A 21,337-nucleotide genomic window follows, 5' to 3' on the forward strand; every position below is an offset into this window, starting at 1 on the left:
TCATCTTTGAAACATAAGTAATCAGATGATCCTTCAAATAATCAATAATGATTTTTTTAGCTTTGATTTCTCCTTTCTTGTACTTGGACTTGACAACAACTATTGTGATGCAGGTGCACCCCTATTTCTTCCTCTAACATTCTCGAATAGCCAGTCTTTCCCCTTGTCCATCTTTCTCTTTCCTCTCAAGCATGCATTTATTTTTTTTGAATGCATTCTCTTAATGAATGTTTTCTTCGAGCGCATATAGAGCGATCATGGTTGTGAAATATCCCTAGCGCAGGTTTCAGTCTTGGTAGCACATTAAATTTAATGTCTCATCGATCCTTCAATAGCGCAGATCGACTCTTCCTTTGTTCATTCCATACCATACTCAGTGTGTTTCCATTTTTTGCAAGTGCGCTTATTCTTCTTCAGCGCAAACCTAAAGACCATGCGTGCACTCTTTGGTCAAGGCACGGTTAGAGTATCCATGGATGCACTCACCTTATAATTTTGATTTTGTCACCTTCTTGTGTGCACTTTCATCTCAATTTTCCAATAGTCTGATCCTCCAACCACTGGATCACTATCAGTCCCTATTTTATTGCGCTAAAGCATAAGATCTCTTTGAAATTCTGTTTCTTGCACACTTCCTAAGTGGTAAGAGATCTCTTCAGAATCTCCACTAGATCTTTGCGCTGAAGTGATCCACGGATGTTCATTGCATAGATTCTCTTGCGCCTTTGTGAGAGAACAAAAATTTCATGCTTTCATACATATCATCACACGGGAAATGGAAATCGTTCTCATCTCAGATGATAAGAGGATCTTTCACGATGCCCGGCCCCCAAAGGAATGAATGAAATGTGCATTGTTTCGTATGAAAGCGCACTCGCCATTAGACAATAACAACATACCTTTCTTTCTAAGTCTGCAAGTGATCCACATATGTTCATTGCACGGATTCTCTTGTGCTTTTATGAGAGAACAACAATTTCATGTTTTCATACATATCATCACACGGGAAATGGAAATCGTTCTCATCTCAAATAATAATATTTCGCGAGGCCTGACGCCCAAAGGAATGAATGAAATGTGCATTATTTCGTATGAAAGCACTCTCACCATTAGACAATAACAACATACCTTTCTTTCTAAGTCTGCAAGATGATCCTTTCAATTCTATATTTCTTCCTATGTGGATTCGCCCTTCTTAGGTGTGCTCAGGAGCATAGACTCTAAATCGACTTCCCCTAAAGATATTTCCAAATCATTCCCATTATAACCACTTCACTGTGAATATATTTGATTCAGTTGTTCCTTCCTATAGAATTGACTGAATCATGGCTTCCCTTACTCGGATTTCAGCATTATCTTCTTTTTCAGCAATGCAAGATGACTGTAATAACGGAATATTTGTTGGCAATCCTTTGTAAATTGATAGTCTCTTATTCTTCTCAATACACACACAGAATCTTACAGGAAGAAATCTTTCCAGGGGCTGAAACATAAAATTAAAATGCACACACAAAATTCATATACAGAGAACCAATGTTATGACAGATCTCGCTTATACACACACAGTTCAATTCAACTATAATACTCACAGGTTTTAATACACCTTCACATTATTCAAACCATTCACCTAAGTATACATATTTAGAGAATCTTGCCCAATTTTCATTAACTGGCTTTAGATTCGAACTTGGCCACACTTGGCCTTCTTCTCACTACTCTATGCACACACACACAAAACCCTTTCAGGCTCACATACATGTTGATTTGGGGTAGCATTGGATGTGCTCTAACCACGAAAATTGGTGGAGAGGCTAAAGCACATGAGATCTCCAAGACCCAAAAATGGTTTGGGCAGAATCTAACCGAGTTGGGAGATATTAAAATAATTAATATTTTTAATGGAGTTCCTAAGTCTAAACTTAGGAAAAATAAAATATTAATGGGTATTAATATAAAACTAAGTTAAAATGGTCCAAAAGTCATGGATCAAGCCAAATCTAATCTTAGCCGTTGATTAGAGATGTAATCTCGACCGTTGATGGACCAACGAGAAAAGTATAAGAGGGGGCTTGAAGGTCAGTTGGAGAACACACCAAGAGAGATCAAGAATTCGATTTTTTTGGGGCAGGTTTTGCTAAGGAAATTGAGTGAGTGATTTGAGTTGCAGCTGAGGGGCAGTAAATACCACCTCAGGTGCTCAGAAAATTCTGCAAAATTAGCCCTAATCTCCTCTCAAATGACCCAGAAAGGGCTTGGCCTAGTTCTAACGTCTGAAAATTGGCCCCAATTACCACGTCCTCCCCAACTAGTTGGAAAATATGGCCTGTCTGCAAACTCTTTGGAAAGGCCTCCCAATCACTCCAAAAAAGTTGAGTTTCACCTCCCCTAAGATCTCCTCAATTCTCCCGACAAAATCCAGCTCCAAAGCACTTCCCCCAATCTCCCACGTGTGCCCAGAAAATGACTACCGCACAAGCCCTGGGTGGATGAATTTCATCCTACCTCCAAATAGCAATCTCCTGCCCCAAAACTCCTCAATTAGCTTGGTCTTCCCCTGGAGCCACTATACAAAATTTCTCCCAACAAACACCACCCGAAAGATAGCTGGAATGAGTAGTTCGTGGTCCCCTATTGCGTCCTCCTGGAGTACGAACTGGCTAAGAGAAAGGTTGTACGATGTGCTCTAAACTCCTCCAATATCCCCTCCAAATTGGCACAAACTTACCTCCCTAGGGTGGCACTCGTAGTCCACCGAAAGAAGGGTGAGCTCTCCCCTTGGAAAGCTCTGTGCTGAACTACATTGTGACCCGACTAAGCAGCGTGAGCAGCAAGAGAAGTGTATGATTGACTTAGACCCCAAAAGTTTCTAAGCTCCTTCTATTTATAATTTTCAAGCTACCTTCCCATGTGGGTCCCTCCATCAAGTATTTTGACCCCCTTCCTTGGCAAATCGAATTTCCTTCTAAGGTGATGTGTATTTCATGTGGGTGTGGCCCCCATGTCCCACCATCAAAATGATTTTCGGCCTCCCTTTTCCTAAGTCCTAGCCCAAAATTTCATGGGTCCCATAGTAAACAAAATCGCCAAAATTTGTGATAATAAACTCAAGGAAAATTATTCTAGGAAGGGACATTACAATTTTCAAGGGGATTTGCTGTTGTTAGTAAGTTTTTCTGCAGATTTTACATTCTGCAGTCACTAGACAACAAGCAAAATAACAATGGAACACCTCTAACCATAGCTCTAGTCATAGAAAAAATCACACATTTGGTTAGTATATTAATTAAACACTCATTTCAGTTATTTACATTGTTATATTTTTCAGTCTGAGTGACTTATCTTACTCATCCATAGGTTTTGCTGCAGATTTTTACATAATAAACTAATAGGACAACAAAAAAATAACTCCTCCACTTCATCCATAGACTCCATTTAAGCCATTGATCCTCATTGGTTAGGTGAAGTATTTAAAAGGACTCCGCCCATAGTTTTTCTAAAGGAAATTGGCCTCAAAGAGTGGGGATTTGGGCAGAGTTGAAAATGGACCCTCATCCTATGTGTACCAATCATAGCAGGCTACAAAGGCCTTGGCAACCCTACTAACTTGATCAGTAACAGGAGGTTTTGAGCTTGATCTCTATATAAAAGAAGCTCATCCTACTGTTTTAGGTTGTTGAAAGTTTGTGGAGAGACTGGAAACTATAGTTTTGAGTTGATTTCAAGGTTCATTGGAGCTTGAGGTTTAGGTACTCATATCTATTTTGCTGAAGATGAATGCTGTGAATATGGTTTCTTCAAACATGTTATAAGGGCTTTATCCAGGTAACTTTTTCCTTGCTTAGAAGAATTTACTTGTGGCTTATTTTCCTTTTAAATTCTTTATATTCACTGTTGGAAATGCTAAATGAATGCCATTGTTCTTAATTAGAGTTGGCTGGAATTTACATTTTTAAGTAGTAAACATATCTTCATGATATACATGATAATCATCCTTCATTAGGGTAGCTGAAACAAATTTCTGCATTCTCGGACAGCCATATAAGGGTGTAGTTATAGTAGCTTACTAATTTCCAGCTTTAGTTTCACTTTATTTCATGAGAAGGAACTCATTAATCATTGGTACATAGACTCAATTTGCCCAATAATAATCTTAGGCATTACTCTCACTTCTCAAACACCTAAAAATAATAAAATCAACCACTTATTTTTGCTGTTACAAATCTGAAATTAATTAAACTCTAAATCCAAATTTAGATTTGTATTTCTAAGCCTTCTCTTTCAATCCTTGTGATCATTATTTAATTGGTTTATGGTTTTCTTAGAGATACCCCCATTGTGCAGGAGGATAGTCATCCAAAAGAGTGTGAAGAAGCTACCTTTGTGCCATTGGATACCCCTTATTTAGTGCCCCTAGGGTCTTACTTGAGCTTTAGCACTTTGATCTCAAGAATCTAAGGTTTGAATGGGTTAACCTCTGATTTTTTAATGTTTTTTAATATATAATATTGTTGGTCCCAACCTGCCATTTCCTGCAAATTTGGACAAGACTTTTGGCTGTACTGGACTCCCATACCCATGTTTCAGAGGTTCTCATGCAACATAGGAATTAAACCTTTTTTATTTGAACTGCAACGAAGCAGGGGAACAATATAACATCATCTGCATAGTTTTTGTCAACTCTACTTCTAGGATGTCAAAGGCATTTAATTGGTTTGCTTTATAAAGTTCTATCTAGACATTGTTCCTATGCAGTTAGCCTTTTGCCATGGAATTGCATCTGTTGACAAAATTTGAGATGAATTTCAAACTACCATCCTCATACAGAGAGTATACCTCTGTTGCTTTAAAAAATAGTTTAGTCATGTCGTCTCTTTGGACTGTCGTACTCTTTTAGTCCGCTTGACCTGATTTTCCTATCATTTGTTGCACATTAATATGATTATCTTATCTTATATGTGTCACAATCGACAAAGTATTTTGTCCACGGTATTTGTATAAAAAATTCCATGCCTTTCTTGTAGCTACTTTAGAGATGTAGAGCATCCTCCTTCCAGTGATGAAAAGCCAAACACAAAGTTGAGCTACAATTTACCAGGATAACAGTATAAACATCAAATAGTATGTTAAAATTGGCAACTAAGGCCAAACTCCATGTGGGTCATCTTATTTATGGCAGCTGATATTTTTCTTGGATCCCTCTCATCGAGAGGTGTAGGATTGATCTAAAGATTATCCGATTCTGATAAGTATTCAATAGTTATGAATTTATTTGTGTTATAAGACAATTCATCAAGGTCGGCCAGCAACCAAATAACCCCACATGTGCTCAACATTTTAGTATAAAAGGAGGTGACTCGATAGTCATTTCTACACGCACTTCACTCTTGATTTCTCTCCACTTGTTCCGGGTATTAGTGGAAGACAAATCTAAGAGAGGAAGCCCTAAATGCAGAAGGTAAGGAGCCCTAGTACAAGCCCTAGACGCAGTCAAGAAGGAGAGCTATTCGATGCCCTATATGCTGGTCTCTACAAGCCCTAGACGCAACATGGAAGGAGCCCTAACATGAAGCAATCGCAGTCCTAGATGATGTACACATGACCTAGAGGAGATGCCCTAACTCCTAATGTAGTTATGGAAGAAAGGCCTAAGTGTTGTCCTAAAGGGGTCATGACACCTAGCCGCAGTCAAGAAGGGATAGGTGCCCTAGGTAATGAGGGATGTTCAGCAATCCCTTAAGCTGTCCTAACACTAAAGCCTAGCCGCAATTAAGAAGGTCGATGAGATTATGGGACAGCGTGATGTGGAGGAGAACAGGAGGCAACTACAGCAAGGAAAAGAAGGCAGTGTGGAGCCTTCTAGGATATGTTTTGAGGGTTGGTTGCTATTGCAAGAAGGCCAAGTGTGTTCAGGGCTAAACGCAGGTCAAAGACAAGTCTGTTGGGCAGCAAACGAGGTAAGGAACTCTGTTTTGGAGAGGGTTGTAGGTGACAGCAAGGACTGTGGTAGGCCGCAGGCCTAACCACTTCAAAACAGGGACAGCGTGGAAGTGTTTGGGGCTGTACAGTGCCCAGAACAGCAGCACAAGTGGAGAGAAGCCTTACTAGCATAGGCCGCATTTCATAAGGGCAATTTTGGGCCAAGATTTGAGGACGGTTAGGGACTGTTGTGTGCCTTAACCAGTCCAAGAAATTACAGCAGTAATAAAGTGACAAACAGCAGTATTTGTATGGTGTGTTGGCAGCAAGATACATGGGACAGCAAGGTCACATGGTGCAGCAAAGGAAGATGGGACAACAAGGTCACATGGTGCAGGTCACATGGTGCAGCAAAGGAAGATGGGACAGCAAGGTCACATGGTGCAGCAAAGGTAGATAGGACACCAAGGACATGGTGCTTGCATGGGACAGCAAGCAATCATGGTGCAGCAGTATGAGCAGTGACAGCATTGTGATAAGGGGCAGCATGATGTGAAATGCTACAGCACAATGATGGGCATCATGACAAAGTTGTGTGCAGCACTTGCTAATATAGTATAGTGATATTAAATGATACAATGAGATGCAGCATGATGGGCACAGTAAGGTACAGGATGAGGCAGCACTGGCAAGTGCAGCAAGACGATAAGGTACAGCAAGATGTTGCAGTACCGGAAGGTGCAACAGTATGATGTGTGCAGCATGGTAATGAGGTCCAGCATAGTGATGATGGGTGCAGCATGGTGCAGCACAGTGAGGTGGAGCGTGACAACGAGGTGCAGCACAATGATAGGTGATGGAGTCACCTTGGAGAATAAGTTGAAGCAGCATGTCTTCAACTGAGTTCAGCTACCTCATGTATCATCTACTTAGAGATGATCTATGCTCTTATTTAGATAAGTCAACGTGTTGACTTTTGTTGTATATGTACTATCTCTCTCTCTGCTAAACTATTGAAGAACATATAAGAAGAATTGATCAAGGGTTTCCCCCAATGTGAAAAAAGTCGAAGTCGGGATTAATTCGGCAAGGGTCCAAAAGTTGAAAAACTCGTTAAAGTCGGGAGTTTTTTGAAAAAGTCGGCAAAATTAAAAAAAACACAAAAAATATTCATTTTTTTATCTTTTTGAACATCTAGAGTATCCACAACATCAAATAAATGCATTTCCACATAAACATGTAAAGAAAGCTAATATATAATATGTATATGAAGTCTAGTGCTACATCACATATCAAAATAGTGAATCAACCACTGAATCTTGAGTCTTGTCTAAGTCTCAACTCTCAAGACAGCAGAGTTTTTGGGTCGACTCCCGATAAAATCGAGCATATAACAAATAAATCGCGATTTTTTCGTTTCTGAAAATGTCTGCAAAAAATAGGAGGATTAAATTGTTTTGTTGAAAAAATCGCAATTTTAGGATTTAATCCCGATTTTTTGAAGACTTTTTCCACACTGGTTTCCCCACATTGGATTTTGTCCCTGGCTAGCGCCACATCTTGTGTCCTCTTGTTTTGCCTTGTCTTCTGCGATTTATGTTTATGTTCTATCTGTTGTTTACTATTATGCTGATGTGATTGCTAATCTGGAAAAGATATTGAGCTAACTGTGAAAATTGAAATAAATTTCTCTAAGCATAGAACATATCTTAAATTAACATGGTATCGGAGCTGAGGTGAAGACAAAGCCCAAGCAAGAGTGAAAGAGCAATCACCGAAGACAATTGGGAAAGGACAATAGGATCAGTGGATTCCTCATCCCTCTTCAAATTCACCAAGGGTGAAGTCGAAGCAGAGAATATTATCAGACTGGCGCAGCGGAAGCTTATGATGGCCTACCTAAAGATCACTTCATTGGGAAGTCCAAATCTAAGGGTGGAAGGAAGGGCAGATGCCTTGTTTGTAATAAGTTCAGCCATTATGCTGAGGAGTGTCCGAATGGTAGGGACACATCACTTGATGATGATAACAATCAGTCCAGGGACATCTTCAATGATCAAAGGAATGACAAGTAAGGCGGGTCATCAAGGAAATAGCCGACTCTTCAAGAAAGCAAGGAACCCCAAGTATGAAGAATCAAATGTTGTTTCTGAAAAGTTAAAGAAGCGTTATCTTATATTGGCCCTCTCCTTCAGACTCTTTGGGAATTTGGCTTATTGATTGCAGTGCTTCAAGGCACTTCATCGGATAGAAGGGTGCTCTCTCTAACTTGGTAGAGATGGAAACAATCGTGAGATTATACTTGGAGTCAATGCCACCTATCCCGGAAAGGGTGTAGGGAATGTTACCCCTCAAATGAATGAGGGTAACTCGATTCATTTACAAGTATCTCTTTTATGTACCTGATCCCAAGAAAAAAATGGTGTCCATTTCGGCAATGGAAGTCAAAGGTTACAGGGTGGCATTCATTGATGGAAAGGTACGTGTTTGAAAATAGAATGATTTTACTCATGGGTTCAGTTGCAAGATGATCCATTGGGGATCATGTCAATTGACATATCTCATCTATAGCACCGGAGGTCTACTTATTATGGGGCCCTACCCGATGTGAGTCAGATGGTGACAGGGATGCCTGAATTCAAAAGGAGCATGAAGGTACATGTCTGAGATGTACCGAAGGAAAATCTTACAAGGGGACCATTCCCCTCATGTAGCAGGTCCACAGGTTTGGAACAACCCGAGGGGATTCAAATTCATGATCAGGAATCTCATGTATGCAGTTGGAAGAAAGTCCTCTATGGCTTAACACCCGGGTGTAGTATGAGAGGATTGATAGCTATCTAATGAAGCTAAGATTCACTAGGAGTGAAGTCGATCCAAACCATTGCTTGAAGGTTGTGGATGATAGACCTCTCATACCGGCACCTAATGATAGACCTCTCATACTGGCACGTTCAGAGGACAACCTCTTTATGACAGGTGCAAACCCTCTCATTTGCAAAAGTAAGAGGGAGTTGGATTCTGTATTTGGAATGGTAAACTGCAAGCCCATGACTAGCTCGAGGATCTTAACTTTCAAAAGTTATGTGGTAGTAATGCCGGACCTGATTTGGGAAATGCCTATGAGTTTCATAAACTCAATCACGTTGATGTTCTTGGTGAACTTTCGTTCGGACATATGTATTGCAGTTAGCATGATGAGCTCATATATGGTTGAGCCTCACTGATTGGTGCCAAGAATCTTCTGAGAAATCTTTAGGGCACAATCTCTCATGGCTTGAGATACACTGCCAAAACTGTGAAGTTGTATGATTATTCGAATGTTGATTGGGCAGGCAGTGTGGAGGATCGCAAGAGCACTTCTGAGTGTTGGTTCTCTTTGGGTTCTGCTTCGATATCTTGGATGAGCAGGAAGTAGAAGTCAGTTGCTATAAGCACCGCTGAGACTGCATACATAGCTACGAGTATGACCTCGTGTGAAGCTGCTTGGTTGCTGAAGCTCTTCAGTGAGTTGTTTGACACATGATGGATACCACCGTGATCTTCTGTGTCAACCAAAGGAGGATTCGATTATTGAGGAATCATGTATCCTATGATTGCTCCAACATATAGACATCAGATACTACCTTATTTGGGATATGGTACATCGATGAGCGAGAAGGCTCCATCACATTGAGACTGATGCACAGGTCGCAGACATTTTGTCGAAGCACCGAGTAAAGGTCAAATTTGTGAATTTCCCGAACGACTTGGAGTCATTAAGAGACCCTCTTATGAGGGTCCTTCTTGATGCATGCGTTGAGCTCTAAGAGCTCCGGGGGGCTTGGGGTACTTCTTGGAGAAACAAGCGACCATAGGGCGACTCACCCTCCCCTAATGGTGCGTTGTGTATAGGGTGAATGGTTCAGCCTTCCCTATGATACCCCATGGAAACTTATGGACATGATGAGTGGTTCTGCGGTCGAGGCATCCTACCCATGCAGTCTGGGACTCATGGGAAGTACCTTTCATCTGGCCAATGAGTAGGGAAATGGGGTTAGGGACCATAGTAGTACTATCGATGGATGCATCGTTGTATCTACCGTACTCCCTATGCTAGGATGACCTCCATTGATCTGGGATCAATGAAACTGATCTGGGATCAGTATGAGTGGTTTGAGACACTCTCTTTTGATATTGATCAAGGATCAATTGGAACTGACTTCGAGTCAGTAAGAGTGACATAACTCACTCTCTTTAGGAAGTGATCTGGGATCAGTAAGAGTGGTATGACACATTCTCTTCATATGGAACTGACTTCGGGTCAGTAGAGAATGGTATGAGACATTCTCGATCAATTCTTCTTCTTCATGGTTTAGCAGAGCAGAGAAGTGCAAGGCACTGATGGCAAAGATAGTACAGTCTGGCATTTGGATCAACAGATGGAGTTCTCCCTAGTTGAGAGGGAGCGTTAAAATTGGCAACTAGGGCCAAACTCCATGTGGGTCATCTTATTTATGGTAGCTGATATTTTTCTTGGATCCCTCTCATCGAGAGGTGTAGGATTGATCTAAGGATCATCCGATTCTGAAAAGTATTCATGGAGTTATGAATTTATTTGTGTTATAAGACAATTCGTCAAGGACAGCCAGCAACCAAATAACCCCCACATGTGCTCAACGTTTTAGTATAAAAGGAGGTGACTTGATAGTCATTTCTACACACACTTCACTCTCGATTTCTCTCCACTTGTTCTGGGTTTTAGTGGAAGAGAAATCTAATAGAGGAAGCCCTAAACGCAGAAGGTAAGGAGCCATAGTACAAGCCCTAGATGCAGTCAAGAAGGAGGACTACTTGCTGCCCTATAAGTTGGTCTCTACAAGCCCTAGACGCAGTAGGGAAGGAGCCCTAGCATGAAGCAAATGCAATCCTAGATGATCTATGCATGACCTAGAGGAGATGCCCTAACCCCTAATGCAATTACTGAGGAAAGCTCTAAGTGTTGTCCTAAAGGGGTCATGACACCTAGTCGTAGTCAAGAGGGTTAGGTGCCCTAGGTAATGAGGGATGTTCAGCAATCCCTTACGTTGTCCTAACACTAAAGCCTAGCCGCAATTAAGAACGCCGAGGTGTTGGAATTTCTAAGTCTATCTGTCAGAAACCCTTCATGTACTTTACTGATTTATTCCTACCTACTTGTTCTATTAATTAACAAGTTATTTACCATGTAAATACTGGAAATAAATGCAAGTACATGCGCAACACATTACAGATCATCTACTTAAGGAAACAAAAACAAGCACACAAGTGACACTGTTGTTTTGGACTAATGTCCCCGGAAAAAACCCAATGCGAGCAAACTGGTGCAGCTATCTGAGGGTTTTATTTATTAAGCAGTTTCAGAATATAATCTGGGTGCCAAATTTGGCTCACCCAACAGAGAACAATCTCGGTAGTAGTACCTCTCTACTCGAAAGCAGATATTCTGGTTGAAACCCCGGATAAACTCTGATAGCTCCACAGCTCCAATCTGCCCCACGAAAACCCAGCGTCAGCCTCTAGGGACTGCGTCAACTCTCTCTGGCCCAGCATTAGCCCAGCATCACTCTGGCTTGGCCTGCATCAACCTCTGCAGGCATTGCGTCAATCCTCTAGCCCTCTACATCACTCACGCTGGCCCTCTGAGGAACTGTGTGGCTCCTAGCCGCCTCTGGGTGAGCCCTGGCTGGCTCTGCGTGAACCCTTGGATGGTTCTGTCTGAACCCTTGGCTGGTTCTGCGTCCCTCTCTCCGGCTACTGTGTTGATCCTCCCGGTGCTATCTATGCCTCTATGCTTCTGTATTCACTTCCCCTCAGTTGCAACTCGATCACTCTCTCAACTTTCTCAGCAAGCCCAGCCCCAAAAAGTTGAAATTGTGATCTCTTTGTGTGTTCTCCAAGTGACCCTCAAGCCTCCTCTTATACTTTTTTCGTTGACAAATCAACGGTCGATATTAAGTCTCTAATCAACGGCTAAGATTATATCTGGCTTGATCCATGACTTTTGGACCAACACAGATCTATATTAATTCAAATTAATATTTTATTTTCCCTAAGTTTAGACTTAGGGACTCCATTAAAAATATTAATTATTTTAATATCTCCCAAACTGTTTAGAATCTGCCCAAACCCTTTCTGGGTACTGGAGATCTCATGTGCCTTAGCCTCTCCACCAATTTTTGTGGCTAGAGCACATCCGATGCTACCCCAAATCAACACGAGGAGATTATGGGACATCATGATGTGGAGGAGAACAGGAGGCAACTACAGCAAGGAAAAGAAGGCAATGTGGAGACCTCTAGGATCTGTTTTGAGGGTTGGTTGCTATTGCAAGAAGGTCGAGCGTGTTCAGGGCTAAACGCAGGTCAAAGACAAGTCTGTTGGGCAGCAAACGAGGTAAGGAACTCTGTTTTGGAGAGGGTTGTAGGTGACAACAAGGATTGTGGTAGGCTGCAAGCCTAACCACTTCAAAACAGGGACAGGGTGGAAGTGTTTGGGGCTATACAGTACCGGAACAGCAGCACAAGTGGAGAGAAGCCTTACTAGCATAGGTCGCATTTCATAAGGGCAATTTTGGGCCAAGATTTGACGATGGTTAGGGACTGTTGTATGCCTTAAACCAGTCCCAGAAATTACAGCAGTAATAAAGTGACAAACAACAGCGTTTGTATGTTGTGTTGGCAGCAAGATACATGGGACAACAAGGTCACATGGTGCAGCAAAGGAAGATGGGACAGCAAGGTCACATGGTGCAGCAAAGGTAGATAGGACAGCAAGGACATGGTGCTTGCATGGGACAACAAGCAATCATGGTGCAACAGTATGAGCAATGACAACATTGTGATAAGGGGCAACATTATGTGAAATGCTACACCACAATGATGGGCATCATGACAACGTTGTGTGGAGCACTTGCTAATATAGTACAGTGATATTAAATGCTACAGTGAGATGCAGCATGATGGGCACAGTAAGGTACAGGATGAGGCAGCACTGGCAAGTGCAGCAAGACGATAAGGTACAACAAGATGTTGCAATACCAAAAGGTGCAACAGTATGATGTGTGCAGCATGGTAATGAGGTTCAGCATAGTGATGATGGGTGCAGCATGGTGCAGCACAGTGAGGTGGAGCGTGATGACGAGGTGCAGCACAATGATAGGTGATGGAGTCACCTTGGAGAATCAGTGGAAGCAACATGTCTTCAACTGAGTTCAGCTACCTCATGCATCATCTACTGAGAGATGATCTATGCTCTTATTTAGATAAGTCAACATGTTGAAATCTGTTGTATATGTACTAAATCTCTCTCTTTCTCTGTTGAACTATTGAAGAACATATAAGAAGAATTGAACAAGGGTTTCCCCACATTAGGGTTTGTCCCTGGTTAGTGCCACATCTTGTGTCCTCTTGTCTTGCCTTGTCTTCTGCGATTTATGTTTATGTTCTATCTGCAGTTTACTATTTTGCTGATGTGATTGCTAATCTGGAAAAGATATTGAGTTAACTGTGAAAATTGAAATAAATTGCTCTAAGCATAGAACATACCTTAAATTAACATAGCAATTAAACCATTTTTATTTGAACTGCAACGAAGCAGGGGAACAATATAACATCATCTGCATAGTTTTTGTCAACTCTACTTCTAGGATGTCAAAGGCATTTAATTGGTTTGCTTTGTGAAGTTCTATCTAGGCATTGTTCCTATGCAGTTAGCCTTTTGCCATGGAATGCCATCTGTTGACAAAATTTGAGATGAATTACAAACTACCATCCTCATACAGAGAGTATACCTCTATTGCTTTAAAAAATAGTTTAGTCATGTTGTCTCTTTGGACTGTTGTACTCTTTTAGTCCCCTTGACCTGATTTTCCTATCATTTGTTGGACATTAATTTGATTATATTATCTTATATGTGTCACAATCGACAAAGTATTTTGTCCACAGTATTTGTATAAAAAAATTCCACGCCTTTCTTGTAGCTACTCTAGAGAGTAGAGCATCCTCCTTCCAATGATGAAAAGTCAAGCACGAAGTTGAGCTACAATTTACCAGGATAACAATATAAACATCAAACAGTCCAACTGGAAAATGGATTAGCCACTTCACCTTCGAGAAGAAAGAACCACATAGCTCAGGGGCTCGATACCACCTAGTGGCCACATAATCCTGTAACAAAATGCAAGGAATGCAAACATCATCGAAGGATATTGTCTTTATGACAACAGCTTTGGCAACTAGCACAAGTTACAATGAACTGGTTAACCAAATATCTATACGATCTATAATGCGATGCAAAGTTTCTTTAATATCCATGGATCAAATGCACTTTATAAACTCTACATAGTGCATCAAGTTTTTGAATCACTCACAAGTTTGCATCATCAATTTTCATACAACAAAGGAGGTTAGAAAATGTACTGTCCAGAATATGGCTGAAGGAGAGTCATTGAATGATGGACGAGCAAGACCAAAATCACATATCTTCAGTGTACAGTTGGAATTTGCCAGAATATTTTTTGGCTTCAAATCGCGGTGGAAAACTTTTGCTGCCAGAAATTCAGACATATAATTCCATCATTGTAAGAAATCAAGTCTTAAAAGGAATGGAACAAAAGAGGGCAGGGTGGCAAGATTGCAAATAAAATGAGTGAATGCAAACTCTATAAGGATTTATGTGTCTGCAGACCTGTGTGAATATTTTTCATGGCCTGGAGAAGCTGATAAAGGAAAAATTTATGATGTTCAGGAGTCAAATCATTATTTGCTTTAATGACTTGGTGAAGATCAGATTCCATCAATTCAAAAACAACATATATGTCTTTGAATTCCCTTGGAGATGGAGGCAGCATAATGTTCTTGATTTCCACAATCTCAGGGTGCTTAAGTAGCCTTAGAAGCTTGATTTCTCTGAGAATTCGAGTGGAATCAGATATATGTTCAAATATATTATTAATCTTTTTGATTGCCACTCTTTGACCTGTGTGAGTGTCAATTGCAGAGCAAACAACTCCATAGCTTCCTTTACCAATCACCTCCTGTATTTGGTATCGGTTGGCTTCCCCATAATCTGAAAAGAATTCTGTTTCTATAATATACTGGAACAGAAGAAGATATCAGAAGTTGATCAAGATTTCAATTTCATGATAACACTTTTGCTACATGTCAGCAGAAACAGCAGGAAAATCATTTGCGAGGAAGAAACAGCAAATTTGATTAGATAACAAAAGCCTACATAACATGCAGGAAAATATTACTTTATGACTCCTTTCTTATGAAATGAAACTTAGAAACCTACAAAATGAAGCTTTCAAGGTGATTGAATCCCAAGTTTCCAAACCAAACTGATCTGCTTATGGGGATGGCACAGACAGATTTTTGTATGGGGATACTGTGACTTGAAAAATTAAAGTACCTAATAACTGTTCAGAGAATATCACACAAATACATTGGACCAAATCCTCTTTTAGAAAATACTTCCTTATAAGTAATATATAGTTAGCAAAGCTTTGTCATCTCCAGTGAGGCAACATTTGTATAGGTATTGTCATTGATGTCAAAGCAATGGTTAAGCATGGTCTTGAAGCTAGAAGCAGCCCCTGAAGTAAATCAAGATTTCGGTGGAAAGAATCAAGGCCAACACAAGAATAGATTACACCATCTCATAGTGCTTCTCGAGGCCCTTCCAACAGTAGGTGGCATGTCCCATAACTCCTCACGGTTGAGGAGATATGAATTTTTGAATTTCCCTGCCAAAACTCAGGTGGGCTCAGCCAGTGTCAAGTCAGCCCTGATTTGAGGGGTCAATCACTATAAATAGGCCAGCCAAGCAACTCGGCTGAGCTCAAGGAAGATTTCGGACATGTGGATGAAGCATTTAAGAGGTGCATATCTCATGAACTAGGACAGAAAGAAGCAAGGAGTTTGAGAAGCAAGTTTGAAGGGTTTTTCTGTTTTTGGTTTGGGCATTCTTAAAGCTGTTTTGAACAGTCTTTGGACCATTCTTTTGGAGAAGCTGCGGGACAGAATTCATACCTAATTCAGACCTCTGTTTTACCCTAAATCAGACCTGTTTCAGCCCTGATTTCGGCTTGTCTCAGCCTTAGATCCGGCCCCTGTTGCAGCTCAGTTTTCAGCCTGTGACTGCCTCAGATTTTGGCCCTGTTGCAACCGCAGTTAGCCTCTATATTCGTCCCTGTAGCTGAGTCAGTCTTGGCCTATTTTGAAGCTTGTCTTGAGGTGGTTTTGGAGCCTATTTTGGAGTAATTTTTTAGCATTTTAGTAGACTATTTTGGAGCAGTTTAGGACAGGTTGGTGCCTGAAGAGGATCGATGTCCTCATCCTATTGCCAGGTTGGAGCCTGGGCTTGCTCAAGAGGATTGGTGTCCTCATTCTATTGCCAGGTTTGTGCCTGGGCTTGTACAAGACGATTGGTGTCCTCATTTGACAGGTTGAAGCCTAAATTTATGAAGAAGGATTGGTGTCATCATCATTTGTAAATTGAAGATGAGTTAAAAATATTCAAGTAATTTCATTTTTATTCTAAATTTCAGTGTACTTGAATGGTTTATGCTTTGAGATTCTGATAGACTGGCTTAAATTTTAAACTTATAAAATTAATGATTGGATGAAACCCTGATTCACTGCCTCCACACCCCCCCAGTGCTTCTAAATATTCGTGTCAGAGCCAGCTTCTTCAGAACAACCAAACAACTGGAAGAAGGCTTTCCCAATCATAATGGCCAGTAAAGAAGCACTTAAAGTTCCCCATTTTGATGGAACAAACTTTGCCTTCTAGAAGATTAGAATGAAGTACTATCTGATGTCTCTTGGTGTTGAAGTTTGGCAATCGGTTATAGACAGATACAAGATCCCATCTCCCCTTCCAATAGACCGGGACGAGAAGAAGGCATATGTAGCAAATGTCAAGGTATTGAGCTCCATATCAAGCAGCCTGCCAGATTCAGAATTCACCAGAGACATGAATTGTAATTAAGCTAAAGAGATGTGGGACAAGCTTAAAAGTATCTATGAAGGAGATGACAAGGTAAAAAAAGCAAAGCTTCAAACATTCAGAAAACAGTTTGAAAGTCTAAAAATGAATGATGAAGAAGATATTGTTGCCTACTTCCTTTGAGTAGATGAAGTAGTTAACTCTCAGAGTGCTTGATGAAAAAGTCGAAGAAAAAACAATTGTCCAAAAGGTTTTGAGATCTCTTCCAAATCATTTTGATGCTAAAGTCTGTGCCATAGAAGAACTAAAGGATTTGGACACTTTATCAATGGATGAGCTTCACAGAATTCTCATAGCATATGAGATGAGGTCAATAAATCCAACCAATAAGGAAGTTGCATTGAAAGCATCAAAGTCATCAACAAAAGGCAAGAGTTATGATTGCTCTAGCGATGAATCTAGTATTGAAATGACACACCTTGTCAGGAGGCTAAAGAAAGGATCCAAGCTTAAAGGTAAGTTACCTCTCATTTGTTTCAGATCTAAGTTGCACAAAACGCCGAAATGTTTCAGAGTTTCCGAAATGGGTACGTTTAGAAACGTCACCTCCCAAAAATGGAAATGTCAGCCGAAACATCAGCTTTAACATCATATATGTATATAAAAAAAAAAAAAAAAAAATTATAAATAAGTGAATAACACATTATCTTGCAAGAAAAAGGGGAATAACACCCATAGATGACAATTTTGAAGGAAAATCAAGTCTATATTAACTCTCATAGATGATTATATGATGGTCAAGTTTCGGCTGAGTTTCAGTGGAGTTTCGGGTATGGGTACGGCCTGAAATGTCTGGTTCCTAGAAGTTTCATGCAACATAGTTTCAGATGCAGTAAAATAGGACATTATGCTACTAAATGTTCTCTTAAAGATGACAGTGATGATGAAGAAGAAGCCAAGAAAAGGACGTTTAAAAAGGGAGGGTCGAAAAAGAAGAATTTCCTCTCCAAGAAAGATAGTAATGTCTCTGACTGAAGCGAACAAAGTTCCTTCTATAAATTAATTACTCCATAAAACTAGGAATATAAAGATATCCATGAGGATACAAATATTATATATTAAATATGAATAAGAATGATAATGATAATGATTTACAATGAGAACAAGAGGCTTGCTTATATATCACGCAAGCGTCTCTTCATGAAGAGCCATGTCATATTAGACATGGCTCTTCAACCTAATTATTAGCTTAACTTAACTATTATTTATGATTATTATCTTTTACATTATATTTATATTATTTATATATTTTATTCGTTACTTGCCTCCTTCCTCAAAAAGCTTTGTCCTCAAAGCTTGTCGATGAAAAAAGCTTGATCTCTTTTTCGGCTTTGAAAGTCTTTCTATTTTGGAATAGTCATCCTCGTCGATACAAGTTAATATGATCTTCTTAGTGACAAACAAAACTGTCACACCGAGAAGGGATCAGACCATCCCAGATTAATCTTCTGTATAGCATTCTGATCGCTGGAATTTTGTGACTATTTGTTAGCATAAGACTGGATTGAGATTACATCACTATTATCCGGAACATCATTTTGTTGTTTCGTTTCTGACTTGTTCAAATATGTAGCATGGTTGATTCGTCTGTTCTTATGATTCGGATGCCAATATGGAACTTTTTTTGTTTGATTTTTCCTTACTAGGCATGTGACAATTTTTATATTTTCTTCTGGCGAAGATGTTGAGTTTGTTATGAAACATTCATTGGGGATGTTCATCTTTTGAATTGAAACATCCACGCGCGTCTTTTCTTCAACTTGCTTGTCTTCTTCCTGAGTTATGACATTCACTGAATCGGTATGTGTTGTTTTGTCATCAACTTGAATTCCTACATTTGATGCTTCCTTCTTGATAAGTTGTTGTACCTGGTTTTCTAATGACTTCTTATCCTTCTTTAGTATCTTAATTTGCGTCAGCAATTTTTCACTATGGTTTTTAAGTCGAGAAACTTCTTCATTTTTGTCAATAGTGATTTTGTCAATTTCATTTTGCATATTTTGTAATACTTTTTTACCTTCTTGAGAAATTACTTTTCAAATATCCGATATATCTTCTGGTGTTACTGAATTAGGTTTCAGTGTAACATCTTGGAGCGTTATTTTCTTCTTCTTGTAAGAAAATGTTAAAAACTTTTTCTTAGTATTTAGAATAAAGGAACCTAGAGTTTTCATCCATGGTGATCCCAAAACAATGTCACTATCGTTAAAAGATAGGATTTGCACGGTGAATTGTGAGGTAAAAGTATAATCTCCAATATTTAGGTGTAAATTGCTTATATCATATTGTTTGCCAAAAAAATTTGTTTCAACTATATTTGATTCAGGAATCACCAATTGATTAGCACATTTAGGAGTCTAGGACTAACATAATTACTTCCTTCAGTAGGACTGATAGAGATTATGATATCTCTTCCTGCGAGTGATCCTTTGATGTTAAATAGTGTGTGAACACATGTACTATGAGTTTCAGGAAACCTTTCATTACTAGTCTCCATTTTTTCCTTGATGTTTTTACGTAAACAATATGTCAACTGGAGCTATTTTTATTATAAAATATCACTTATTTCTCCTATATACATTTTTCAAATATTCTCCTCTTCTTCTTTTTTTGGTTCGCTCTTTTAATAAAAATTTTATATAATAATAATTTATATATATTATAAAATTATAATTATATAAAATTTATATATACTTTTTTGAAACCCACTTTTCCTTTTATATGTAACTATATAGGCTTATATAGTATCCTTTTTTATAATTATAATAATATTTTTTTCTCGAAAATTTGGATGAGACGTGACTCTTGGTACGGTCACAATTTTTAGATTTGAACGATTAAAATTATTTAGATCACACTTTTTTTTTCTCCAATGTTATCAAAATATCTTTTACTTTTAAAATACCATGGGCTATTATCATGGGTTGTTTTTAAAACCTCCTGTAAAAAGTAATATTTACCTTTCACGTAAGAGCTTTTGTATTCTTGTTTCTTTAACTTTTAAAATACCATGGGCTATTACCATGGGTTGTTTTTAAAACCTCCGTTAAAATGCTCTGCACGTAAAAAGTAAAACGTATTCCTTTTGTTTTTTCTTTTTTCTTTTTTTTTCTTCAACTTTTTAAAATACCATGGGCAATTACCATGGGTTGTTTTTAAAACCACGGGCTTCTCCACGTAAGAAGCTTAAAATATACTTGGTATGAGATTTTTATCCGTTTTGTTTTTTTTTTTTTACTTTTTATTTTCTTCTTCTTTTTTTAATTTATTTACTTATATTTTTTTTTTTGGTTAATTCTTTTTTAATGGCCAAAGGCCTAAAAAATGGAGAATCTCCCAATATATAGCGAAACGCTTCAATTATGACAGCAACAAGGTTGATGATAGGTTGATAGCCGAAGGCCTGGTGATCAGCCAAACGTGGCTCTGATACCAAATGAAGTGAACAAAGTTCCTTCTATAAAGTAATTATTCCAGAAAACTAGGAATATAAAGATATCCATGAGGATAAAAATATTGTATATTAAATATGAATAAGAATGATAATGATAATGATTTACAATGAGAACAAGAGGCTTGCTTATATATCACGCAAGCGTCTCTTGATGAAGAGCCATGTCCTATTAGACATGCCTCTTCAACCTAATTATTAGCTTAACTTAACTATTATTTATGATTATTATCTTTTACATTATATTTATATTATTTATATATTTTATTCGTTACACTGACGAGGAAGAGTATGATGAAAACAGAAAAATCTTATTTATGGCTGTTTCAAATGAAGCAGAAAATTTGGAAGAAGAAGAAGAAAGGACTGAAGATATGGGTGATTTAGAGGCAAAATTTATTAGTGCCTTAGAAGAAAATGATAGACTCAGAAGGAAGAATGAAAAGCTAACCAAAGAGATCATCTCTTTCAAAACTAAGAAAGAAGAAGCTAAGTGAATAGAAGAAGTCTTGACCAATAAGCTGATGGAAAAGAAAGAGATCTGTGAAAAGTTGGAAGCTGAAATAGTATCTCTGAGAAATAATGGATCTGCTAGAATTGTTGGAATAAGCACAGTGACTCTCAACAACGGCAAGGGCAAGTACAGAATATGCTATATGTTGAAGGCCTTAAGCACAATCTTCAGGCATCAGCGAAACGTGTGATCAAGGATACAATCTCATCTTCCATGCCAAAGATTGTGAAATAAGGAGATAATCTTCAAGGTCTCGTAGGAAAAGCGTAAGAATAGCAGATAATGTATACATTCTTAGTGAAATTCAAGATGATAGATGTTACATGAGTCAATCAAATGAAATCTAGCTATGGCATAACACCAGCTTTGATAACCTGGTGAAGATCAGCAAAACACAAGCAGTAAGAGAAATGCCCAGAATTTCA

The 21,337-nt window shown here is 39.0% G+C and overlaps 1 protein-coding gene across 4 annotated transcripts in view; it reads right to left on the minus strand.

The window, feature by feature from the left end:
- The window catches only part of LOC149168312 (mitogen-activated protein kinase 9-like), a 330,675-nt gene that overhangs the window by 140,791 nt on the left and 168,547 nt on the right, over positions 1–21,337 (minus strand). For all 4 annotated transcript variants that reach the window (XR_016259748.1, XM_089428260.1, XM_089428259.1 and 1 more), the window contains exons 2-4: positions 14,623–15,031; positions 14,355–14,482; positions 14,043–14,102 (exon numbers count right to left, since the gene is read on the minus strand). Coding sequence is in view for 3 of the 4 variants with exons in the window: in XM_089428260.1 (XP_089284386.1) it covers positions 14,043–14,102; positions 14,355–14,482; positions 14,623–15,031 (597 nt within the window). In the remaining variant the exon portion in view is untranslated. The remainder of the gene's footprint in view (positions 1–14,042; positions 14,103–14,354; positions 14,483–14,622; positions 15,032–21,337) is intronic.

This window comes from Pinus tabuliformis, chromosome 4_2 (genome assembly GCF_031772625.1).
Source record: "Pinus tabuliformis cultivar Carrire ecotype Pingquan chromosome 4_2, CPIR1, whole genome shotgun sequence".
NCBI lineage: Eukaryota > Viridiplantae > Streptophyta > Pinopsida > Pinales > Pinaceae > Pinus > Pinus tabuliformis.